The following is a 12,244-nucleotide window of genomic DNA, read 5'->3' as shown; positions in this document are numbered from 1 at the left end:
GTATGCTGGTGTGCACCCCTGACACTCAGCCCTGCCACCATCTTGATGTGGGCATCATACAGGTTCTCTAAGATACTTAGATTTACTACTTTAGGAAGGATGCATGTTAGCTTGAATTACAATCATGAAACCCTCTTGGATTTTGTAGCACATTACCTTCTGAAAGTCCAGTCGGCTTAAGGCTTTTATACTCCTTTATTCTTTTACTATGTTCCGGAGTTTGTGGTTCCCATTGAGATGGATGGAGAGATTTGAAGTTTAAAAGATTGTCAAATAGAGGGTTGGCTGAGAAGATGGCAGAGTAGGAGGACCCTAAGCACACCTTGCCCCACAGATACAACTAGATAACTCTCATGTTTGCATAGATAACCCATAAAACAACCTGAAGACTGGCAGAACAAATTCTACAACTAAATGGTGAAGAAGAGGCCACATCAAAAAAGGTAGAAAGGGCAAAGACCCAGTGTGGGAGTGAAGTGGACTGGGGCCCGTCTGCAGTGTGGAGGGAGCCAGTGGCACAGAGAAAAGTGAAAAACAGACTTTCACACTGGGGAGCCCACAAACTGCAGGATGAATCCTCATGATACTTGCCTTTGAAAGTGAGAGGAGCTGAATTTGTGAATTCTTAAAACCAGTGGGACCTAAAGCCTGGAGCTTAAAAAATCAAGGCATCGGCTCTGGGAGAGTCTCTACCCTTAAAGATACAGCACACAGCAGCCTAAACATACAGCTAGAACCAGCAGTTTAAAAAACATTGAGGGAAGGCAGGAGGGAGTGATTTGCTCATTTCAGAGTGTGGCTTGGAGAGACAAAAATCATGGGGCAACTCCTCGGGGAACAAGGACCTGGCAGGTCCCATTTCCCTCCTCCACCCCCCAGCATAAACAATGGCTACCTGCAGGAACCAGCCTGCCTCTAACACTTGCTTACCTAACTTGTTTACACCAAGACACACTACCCTGAGCTTTCTTGTATCCTCCCTTTTCAGTCATCCTTGTCTTAGGCTCAGCACTGTGGGCCCCTCCCCAGGAAGACCAGAGCCAATCCTGCCAACACCACATCTCCCCACCAGGCATTGTGTGGACATCAGTTCCAGCTGCAGTGCGGGCAAGCAGGCCACCACACACCTTGTTAAAATGTGCCCCACTCCTGCTGGGGACCAAATACTGCCCATGATAGACAAAGCCTCTGCAGACACTGGACTGAAGGAAAAAGAGGTCAGGACTCAACAGCAGAGGACACCAACACACCTATGAGACATTCCCTTTGCCAGGCCCTGGGGAATGGGACGTGCCCTGCAGGGTACTACAGGACCTCTTCTTCTTCATAAGGCTATTATTAAGAGCAAGAGAAGTAGCTAACTTTCCTAGCACAGAGAAACAGACAAAATGAGACAGAATTCTCAAATGAAAGAACAGGACCAAACCACAGTGAGAAACCAACATGAAATTCTGATAGGGAATTTAAATTAATGATCATAAAGATATTCACTGGACTAGAGTGGAGGACATCAGTGAAACCCTTAACACAGAGATAAGGAATCGATCAGAGATCAAGAACACAATTAAAAATATAGTTGATGGAATAAATAGCAGGCTAGATGAAACTGAGGAATGAATTAATGACTTGGAAGACAGAGTAATGGAAAGTCACCAAGCTGAGCAAAGGAAAGAAAATTATGTAAATCAAGAACAGTCTTAGGGAACTTAGTGATTCCATCAAGCATAATAACACTTGCATTATAGGGATCTCAGAAGGAGAAGAAGAGAGACAATGATGCAGAAAATTTATTTGAAGAAATAGGGATCCCTGGGTGGCTCAGTGGTTGAGCGTCTGCCTTTGGCTCAGGGCGTGATCCCGGGATCCAGGATTGAGTCCCATGTCGGGCTCCTTGCAGGAGGCCTGCTTCTCACTCTGCCTGTGTCTCTGCCTCTCTCTGTCTTTCATGAATAAATAAAATCTTAAAAAAAAATTATTTGAAGAAATAATATCCAAAACTTCCCTAATCTGAGGATGAAACAGATATCCAGATCCAGGAGGCACAGAGATCCCTCCAAAAATTTCAACCCCAGGAGGTCCACACCAAGACACATAGTAATTTAAATGGGCAAAAATACCAATAAAAAATTCTTAAAGCGGCAAGAGAAAAGATGACAGTTACATACTAGGGAAACTCTCGTTTTGCTATTAGTGGATTTTTCAGCAGAAATCTTGCAGGACAGAACTAAGTGGGAGGATTTACTGAAAGGGAAAAATCTACAGCCAAGAACACTCTATCCAACAAGACTGTCATTCAGAATAGAAGGAGAGAGAAAGTTTCTCAGACAAGCCAAAACTAAAGGAGTTCATGATCATTAAACCAGCCCTGTTAAAGGGGGCTCTTTGAGTGGAAAAGGAAGACCATTAAGTGAAGTATGAAAAGTAAAAACACAAAAGTGGTAAAAATAAATATTTCTGTAAAAATTAGTCAAGGAATTCATAAAAGGATGTAAAATAAAATCCCATATATCTAAAACATGGCAGAGAGAGGAGAAAAGAATGGATTTAAGCTTAAGTAACTATCAACTTAATATTCTCTGCTATATGCAAAAGATGTATATGCAAACTTAATGGTAACCACACATCAAATACCAGTAATAGATATGCAAGAATAAAGAGAAAGGAATCCAAGTAAATCACTAAGGAAAGCCAACAAACCATGAAAGAGAGCAAGAGAAAAAAAAATCAGAGAAAAATCTATAGAAACAACCACAAAACCAGTAACAAAATGGCAATATATAAATATTAAGGACTGTAAGAAGAGACAAGGAAAGACACTGTATCATAATAAAGGGGACAATCCAATAAGAAGATATAACAATAGTAGGGGCACCTGGCTGGTTAAAGTCAGTGGAGCATGTAAGTCTTGATCTCAAGGTTGTAAATTCCAGCCCCACATTGCGTATAGAGGTCACTTAAAAAATAAAATCTTAAAAAAAGAATGTGACAATTTTAAATATTTATGTACCCAACATGGGAGCACCCAAATATATGAAACAGTTGATAACAAATATAAAGGGACTCATCAATAGTAATATACTAGGGGTCTTTAATATCCTACATTGGTGGACAGGTGTTCCCAACAGAAAATCAACAAGGAAACAATGGCTTTGGGTGACACACTGGACCAGATGGATTTAACAGATATATTCAGAACATTCCATCCTACAAAAGTAGAATACATATTCTTTTCAAGTGCACATGGAACATTCTCCAGGGTAGATCACATCTTAGGCCACAGAAAAAGTCTCAAAAAAAAAAAAAAATCCAAGTCCTACCATGCATCTTTTCTGACCACAACGCTATGAAACTAGAAATCAAGCACAAGAAAAAAAACCTAGAAAGAGCACAAATGCATGGAGGTTAAATAACATGCTACTAAACAATGAATGAGTCAACCAAGAAATCAAAGAAATAAAAAATTACATGGAAACAAATGAAAAGGAATAAAAGAAAATGGTCCAAAATCTTTGGGATGCAGCAAAAGTAGTTCTAAGGGGGAAGTTTATAGCAATACAAGTCTACCTCAAGAAGCAAGAAAAATCTCGAACCTACACCTAAAGGACCTAGAAAGAGAACAAGTAAAACTCAGCAAAAGGAAGGAAATAATAAAGATTAGAGCAGAAATAAATGACCTAGAAATGAAAAAAACAATAGAACAGATAAATGAAAAGATAGTTCTTTGAAAAGATAAAATTGATAAACCTCTGGCAAGATTCATCAAAAGAAAAAAAAGAGACCCAAATAAAATCACTAATTAAAAAGGAAAAATAACACCACAGAAATATAAACAATTGTAACAGAATATTTTGAAAACTTAGGGTTAGGGTTCCTGGGTGGCTCAGTCAGTTAAGCATCTGACTCTTGATTTCAGCTCAGGTCATGATCTCAGAGTTATGAGATTGAGCCCGCTGTCAGTCTCCATGCTGGACATGGAGCCTGCTTAAGATTTTTTTTTCTCTCTCTCTCTCCCCCTGCCCTCTACTTGTTCATTCTCTCTCTCTAAAAAAAAGAAAAAAAGAAAAAAGAAAAGAATATTATGAAAATGTATATGCTAACAAATTGGACAACTTAGAAGAAATGGATAAGTTCCTGGAAACATGTAACCTACCAAGACTAAAGCAGGAAGAAATAGAAAATTTGAATAGACCAGTTACCAGCAATGAAGTTGAATTAGTAATAAACTCCCAACAAAGAAAAGTCCAGGACCAGATAGCTTCACATGTGAATTCTACCAAACATTTAAAGGAAGAGTTAGTGACTATTCTCTTCAAACTATTCCAAAAGATATAAGAGGAAGGGAAACTTCCAAATTCATTCTATGAGGCCAGTATCACCCTCATACCAAAACCAGATAAGAACACCACAAAAATGTGTGACTGGGTGGCTCATCAGTTAAGCATATGCATTTATTCAGCTCAGGTCATGATCTCAAGGGCCTGGGATCTAGCCCTGAGTTGGGCTCCCTGCTCAGTGGGGGTTTGCTTCTCCTTTCCAGCTCCCTCTGCCCCTTCCCCCACTTTTGCACGTGCGTGCTCTCTCTTTCTCTCTCTCTCATCTCTCCTGGAATGCAAGGGTGGTTCACTTTTCACAAAATAATCACCATGATATGTCACATCAATAAGAGAAGGGGCAAAACCCATATAAAGATTTCAATATATGCAGAAAAAGCATTCGACAAAGTATAACACCCATTCATGATAAAGCATTCTGTAATGTAGGTCCAGAGTGAACATATCTCAACATAATAAAGGTTTTATATGAAAAATATTCAGTGGTGAAAAACAGAATTTTTTCCCTAAGGTCAGGAACAAGACAAGCGTGTCCATTCTCAGTGCTGTTATTTTAACATAGTACTGAAAATCCTAACCACAGCAATTAGACAACATAAAGGCATCCGCATTGGTAAGGAAGAAGTAAAACTATTTGCAAATGACATGATGCTGTATATACAAAACTGCTAAAATTGATAAACGAATTCAGTAAAATCACGGATACAAAGTCAATGTACAGAAATCTGTTGCATTCCTGTACACTAATAATGAAGCAGCAGAAAGAGAAATGAAGAAAATAATCCCATTTACAATTGCACCAAAAACAATAAAATATCTAGGAGTAAACTTAACCAAACAAGTGAAAGAACTGTATTCTGAAAACTATAAAACACTGATAAAAGAAATTCAAGACAATTCAAAGAAATGGAAAGATATTCTATGTTCATGGATTGGAAGAATAAAGATTGTTAAAAAATCTTTGCTACTCAAAGCATCTATTTAATGCAATCCCTATCAAAATACAACAGCATTTTTCACAAAGCTAGAACAAACAATCCTAAAATTTCTATGGAACCACAAAAGACCTCAACTAGCCAAAGCAATCCTGAAAAAGAAAGAACTGGAGGTATCACAATTCCAGATTTTGAGTTATATTACAAAGAAGTAGTAATTTAAATAGTAGGATACTGTCATAAAAATCGATCAATAGACTAGAACAGAAATCTAAAACCAAATCCACAGTTATATGGTCAATTAACCTTCAACAAAAGAAGAATGAATATCCAATGGGGAAGAAAAGACCGACTTTTCAGCAAATAGTGTTGGGAAAACTAGACCACTTTCTTACACCATACACAAAAATAACTCAAAATGGATTAAAGGGCCTAATTGTGAGACCTTTGGAGAGAGGACAGGGAGTAATATCTCTCATTGGCCATAGCAACATTTTTTTAGATAGGTCTCCTGAGGCAAAAGAAATAAAAGCAAAAATAAACTATTGAAACTACATAAATTTTTTTTTGCACAGTGAAGAAAAGAGTGAAACTAAAAGGCATCCTACAAAATGAGAGAAGATATTTGCAAATGACATAAGGAATTAATATCCAAAATATGTAAAGAACTGGTACAACTCAATACCCAAAAGACAATCCAAATAAAAAATGGGCAGAACACATGAACAGACATGTCTCTGAAGAAGACATAGAGGTGGGCAACAAACACATGAGATGTTCAACATCACTCATCATTAGGGAAATGAAATCAAAACCACAATGAAATATCACATCATACCTGTCAGGATGGTGAAAATTGAAACGCAGGAAACATCAAGTATTGTTGAAGATATGGAGAAAAAAGGAATCCTTTTGTGCTGTTGGTGGGAAGGCAACTGGTACAGCCACTGTGGAAGACAGTGTGTAGGTTCCTCAAAAAATTAAAAATAGAACTACCCCACGACCTAGTAATTGCATTACTAAGTATTTACCCCAAAAGTACAAAACACTAAATCAAAGGAACACATGCACCCCTATGTTTGCATTATTTACAATAGCCAAGCTATGGAAGCAGCCCAGGTGTCCACTGATAGATGAATGGATACAGAAGAAGTAGTGTATGTATACAATGGATTATTATTATTCAGTCTTTAAAAAGTTAAACCTTGCCATTTGCAATAACATTGCAATAACATATATAGAACTAGAGAGAATAATGCTAAGAGAAATAAGTCAAAGAAAGAAAAATACCATATTATCTCACTCACATGTGGAATTTACAAAGAAAACAAATGAACCAAAAAAAGAGAGAGAAACCAAGAAACAGACTCTTGACTGTAGAGAACAAACTGATGGTTACCAGTAGCGATGTGGAAAGGATCGGAAAAGAGGGGATGTGGATTAAACACTTATGATAAGAAAAAAAACAACACTTGTCAGGTAGAACAGTGTTTTTTTAAGCAAGTGTATGTTAGGGAGATCTTAGGGCCATATTTATTTTGTTCTACAGGTACCAGCTTTTCAATGAGCATGAATGATTGTGGAGGCCTTGAAAGCAGTATCTACACAATCAGAATTTGCCTCTGTCTTTACTCCCCACCCCCCTACTTCCATAAATTTGATCTTGCCTGCCTACAGCCCACTTTTTCAGTATTCATTTCTCTGGCATTAAGAACCAGGGACATCATGCACTAACCCGAAAGTCTCTGATAAATTCATTTTGCCAAATGGAAAGGATTAATCAGCTGATAACTCCTCCACCAGTTATTCATTGGGTATTAGGTGCCAGGCATTTGCAAAGGGTAGTTTTACATGCATTAGCTGATTTAATCCTCAAAGCAATCTCATGAAGTAGATTACCATGATGAACCTGTTTTTACAGATAAAGGGAGCAGGGTTTAGAGACACTTAATAAACCATCTTTCCCTTGGGTATTTACATTTGAACAGTGGACACAGAAGACTGCAGCCAAAAAGTGAATCTGCTCTTAAGAAATGCCAGGCATCATGTAGAGGTCATAGATGAAGTCTTTGATTTTTAAAAAATGTTAGCCTTGTCTTTCCTGACTTTTCAGTCAAAGAGGAATATGAATTTCTTGGTCATCTAGGAGGTTTGTGGGGTCTTCTAAAATACTGAGAGCTTTATTTGTATGTTTACAGATTTCTTTATCCACTGTCACGGTGAACTCATTTATTTACCATGGGTTCTTAGCAAAGTAAAGTTCTTTTTGTTTTGTAGACATTTGCCTGAAAAAATTAAGGATGACCAACAGCTGAAGAATATGAGTGGCCAATGGTTTTATGAAGCCAAGGCAAAAAGACACAGAGACAGAATTCATGGTGCAGATATCATCAGAGCATCCATGAGAAAGAAGAAGCTTCAGGTGGCAGGTGAGTTGCTCTAGCTAAAACATTTTGAGCTGGCATTTGTTTGGGCAGGTGTTGTCAGGAGATGGGAAGGGTGTTAGAATTATTACTGGAGTCTGCTGAGGGAAGGCATTTAGAGCTGCACTTTGCATAGTATGTAGTCCTCCAGCTAAAAATATTCTTCCCTGGATTCAGATGGATGAAAGCAGGGCTAAGGGACACAGGGTTATGTAGAAAAACATAGGAAATCCTTTAGATACAGTGTTACTGCGTTGAGTCGTAGTAGTATAAACAACTGGGGCTTATAAGGTGCTTACCACCTTCATTCCTTTGGCTTCTAACTCTGAAGATTCAGAACCATTTCCTCTGAGTAGGATGACAGGAAGAGATTAGCTTCCCTTTCAACAATTTTGACATCTGCTGCTTCTTAATCAACCAAGTATATCATTTAAGGGACTGTAAAGACAGTATTTTGAGGGCTTCTTAGAATTATGTTTGGTTTATTAAATATGTATGGTGTGCCTTCTTCCTGACTCTGAGCTAGGCAGTGTAAACTCTGACCCCTGAGGACAGCCCCTGTCTAGCTCTAGCCTATAAGGAAAATAACTGTCCCCTCCTGAACATTTAATATGTGATAAGCATTTGCTCTCTATTATTTCTAACCATAGCAGCAATCTCTTAAGGTAGGTTATTCTTATACCCATTCTAGATATGGGACATATCAAGTTCAGAGAAGTGAAGTTACTTGTCCAGGTTATATCATTGGCAAATGGTAGAGCTGGGATTTCATTCTTTCTGACTCAGAGCCATACTCCTTGTAAAGAAGGGCCTGTTGTTTAGTATGTGCCATGCATTACTTGTATCCCTCTTGGTTTTTATTTTTTTATTTTATTTTTTATTTTTATTTATTTATGATAGTCACAGAGAGAGAGAGAGAGAGAGAGAGAGAGAGAGGCAGAGACACAGGCAGAGGGAGAAGCAGGCTCCATGCACCGGGAGCACGATGTGGGATTCGATCCCGGGTCTCCAGGATCACGCCCTGGGCCAAAGGCAGGCGCTAAACCGCTGCGCCACCCAGGGATCCCCCTCTTGGTTTTTAAAACCATCCACGCCGTCAGAAGTCTTGGGAGGTACAAGTCAGTACTGTGGATTCTATTTTGCAATTGACAAAACTAGGCTTATGTGTGAAGAGACCTATGGTGAATACCACCCTGGAATGTGACTATTTGGAAACCGGGAGCTCTTGTATTGCTTCATCTTAACACCCATGTATAAGCATTCCAAGCACTTACTGGCACTGTGGTCCAAGGCAAGTTTCCTGAGCTTTTTGGTCCTCAATTTCCAAATCCGTAAACTTGGAAAATAGCTCCTTCCTCACAAGGTAATGCATGCATGCATCAAAACAAAACAAAACAAAACAAAACCCAACAATACTGCATCTGACACTTAGCATAATTAGTTAATGCTAATTACTTGAGAGATGCTGGTAAAGAGTCCCGGGTGTGCAGAGGCAAAAAGAAATTATTTCCTGAAGAGGGAGCACCAGAGGTTTTATGGGGGACCTTGGCATCTGAGTTGGATATTGAGGAGTATGTGTAGGACTTGAGTGTGTAGAAGACTGGAAGAGGCAGTGGAGAGGAACACTCCAGACTAGAAGCATTTGTTCCCCTTTTGATCCCAGAGCCCAGACTTAAGTCAGGCACATTGCTGATGTTCAGTAAGTGCTTGGTAGTGATAGCATCTCTATCCCAATGAGGACTAGCTGCCCTGAGCATCCCCCGGCCATACATATTTTGTCCTGACCCCAATTCAGGTCAAATTCACCTAGAGGTGGTCAGAATCTTGCTGGAGTGGTCTCTGGAGTTACCTGCCCATTTAAAGGTATGCTCATACTTGGGAGAGTCTGCTTGGGATAAGCTAACATCACAGGAATCTATTGACTTCTTTTGCAGACATAATTCTGATTCTGGGGACTCAGACTCTTGAGTGATTGCCTTGGCACTCTAGGAAGGCCTGAAGTTCAGGTCTGAGCTTCAGTGACAAGAGCTGCTAGGAAAGTTGTAGGTATGGAGGTGAGAGATAACTTTCCTGTATTTATGGTTTCCTTTTCAGCTGAACAGAGTAAGGACAGAGCAACTGAGGCAAAGGAAAGCTGGGTGAATAATGTCAACAAAGATACTTTCCTTCCCCCAGAGCTAACTGGTGCTGTAGAAGAGCCAGAAGATGGAGCCCCAGCAAGCCCAAGGTAAGACAGAGCTCATGAGGACAGTCACTGCATGTGGGATTCATGGCTTGGGGTGCTATGAGCACAAAGACCAAACTCTTCTCACAGGCTCTGTGAAGTATGTATGAGAGAATTCTGGGCCCTGATGTGGATAAAGCCTGAGCAATACTCTTTCCCAGCTTCCAGAATTTCTAATAAGTCTGAATGTTAAGTAAAATTAAAATGTTAAGTAGTGATTTCTTCCAGCACCAACAATAGCTGATTTTTATTTGTATTAATGATTTCACCTTAGAGTAGAATGAAGAGGTACTTCAAAATAAATACAGTCACTTCAGAGAAGAAGTGAATAGAGAGAGAGAGAAGAGGTGAATTATGATCAAATTGTAATAACCTGGTGTAATAGAACAAGCTCAGGCATGGAAACGAGACATGAATTCAAGTCCTTAATATGCCATTTATTAGCCTTTTGATGATGGGCAAGTCATTTGACCTGAGTCTCTTTTCTTAATCATAGATAAGAATGATAGTATATACCAGGAAAGGCTGTAGTGAGAATTAGTGATAACATATGTAGAATACCTGACACATAGTAGGTGCTTAATAAATGCCGCTTCAGGATGCAGGTTGTCCTCCATATTTAAGTCTTGATATTCTTGGTATTTTCCATATCTGTTACCATCTGGCCAAAGTGTACATTTGTGCATCCTTTTTAAGAAGTACCTGATTATGGAGCTACGTTGCTACAAATGTTTTGATAATTTGCTTTTAGGTATTTAAGGATCTTCCCAGATGTTCATCCCTTGGAGGTGTAGTTGTTACCCTTTGATGAAAAAGCAGTTGTATTTTATCTATAGCTCCTTGGTGAAGATGGTTCAATTCAGAGTCTCCAACAGGGCTGAAGTCGACAGATTTGCTGATCGTACAATTACCAAGTCAGGTTCCAAGCCTGAGGCACATGGGGATCAGGGTTGTTTCCAATATAGATTACAGGTGAGGGAGAGGGTCTGTAATATAGGCATCAATAGGCATTTCAGAACCAAATATGAGGCAAGTTATATCACACAGACAACGGAATACTGATTCTACTGAAATACCCATTATCTATTTCCCTGGGTAGTAGACTGGACTGTTTTCCCTCTGGGATGATTTATAATTTTCTGTTACTTCTGTAGAAGCCATGTTGGCTGGAAGTTAGACAATAAGTAGCCACTAGTTGATTTTGTGACCTTGCACTAGAAGGGACTAACTTCTTGGGCCTTTGGTTCCTCAACTGTAAAATGGAATAATAATGATTTGCCAACAGGATTATTGAGAACTTAATTAGCTAGTACATACAGAATTCTTACCATGGTCCATAGCACATAGTAGGCATTTAGTGAATGGAAGTATGGGCCCTCACATATAGAGTAATAACATACCCCTACCGCTTCCCTTTGGTAACTCCCCATTTACCAGCAATCTCCCTAATGAGATAAAGGATTTCCTTCCATAGGGAAAGATGAGACCTGAAGTATTAGAAACTTCAGGAGTGAAAACACAATCATTTAGAATCATCATCAAGTTGCTGACAACACCTCCTAAGAGCCAGTTTGATAGGGGACAGAGACACTAGAACACTGACTAGGGGTGGGTACAAGTCCCACAGAAGGGGAAAGGAGATTTTGGGGTGTCAGAAGACCAACATGGCAGTTTTACCTGGGTCAGACTTTCTGTCCTCCCAGGAACTCATTTCATCCCAAAGGGTCCGGGGGATAGAGACACCCCTGCCTTCATAGCCCAGCTAATTTTCTTTATGACACCATGTAGGCTGATGGGTATTTCTCCCCTGTTTCTCAGTTTGATGCTACTAATACAGCTTCCACAATTCATGTCACCACTATTTTCTGCATTCCTTTGTTTTTTTATTTTTTTTAAACCTTTTTTTTTAATTTTTATTTATTTATGATAGTCACACAGAGAGAGAGAGAGAGAGAGGCAGAGACACAGGCAGAGGGAGAAGCAGGCTCCATGCACCGGGAGCCCGATGTGGGACTCGATCCCGGGTCTCCAGGATCACGCCCTGGGCCAAAGGCAGGCGCTAAACCGCTGCGCCACCCAGGGATCCCCTTCTGCATTCCTTTGTGACCTTAGATGAGTCTTCCTGGTTTCATCTCTAAATCAGAGCAGAGCTGCCTCACCAGGATATTATGAGATTAAATGAAATGAGATGTGGAAACCACTTAGCATTTCACAGGAGGAAAGAAAATTGGCAATTTCCAATGGGTTTGTAATTATGTTATTATAACATAGATGAGATGTGGTCGAGAAGGCAAGGATAAAAATGTCAGCTGTATCTAGTATGCTTCACTC

At 39.6% G+C, this 12,244-nt stretch overlaps 1 protein-coding gene across 11 annotated transcripts in view; it reads left to right on the top strand.

Moving 5' to 3' along the window:
* SYTL2 (synaptotagmin like 2) overlaps positions 1-12,244 on the top strand; it is a 119,332-nt gene that overhangs the window by 58,380 nt on the left and 48,708 nt on the right. For all 11 annotated transcript variants that reach the window (XM_055320320.1, XM_055320325.1, XM_055320324.1 and 8 more), the window contains exons 3-4: positions 7,544-7,695; positions 9,784-9,916. In XM_055320320.1, the coding sequence (XP_055176295.1) occupies positions 7,544-7,695; positions 9,784-9,916 (285 nt within the window). The remainder of the gene's footprint in view (positions 1-7,543; positions 7,696-9,783; positions 9,917-12,244) is intronic.

Source organism: Nyctereutes procyonoides, unplaced genomic scaffold, assembly GCF_905146905.1.
Source record: "Nyctereutes procyonoides isolate TBG_1078 unplaced genomic scaffold, NYPRO_anot_genome, whole genome shotgun sequence".
Taxonomy (NCBI): domain Eukaryota; kingdom Metazoa; phylum Chordata; class Mammalia; order Carnivora; family Canidae; genus Nyctereutes; species Nyctereutes procyonoides.
Note: the sequence above shows the minus strand (reverse complement) of the source record. Positions and strands in the feature narration are given on the sequence as shown.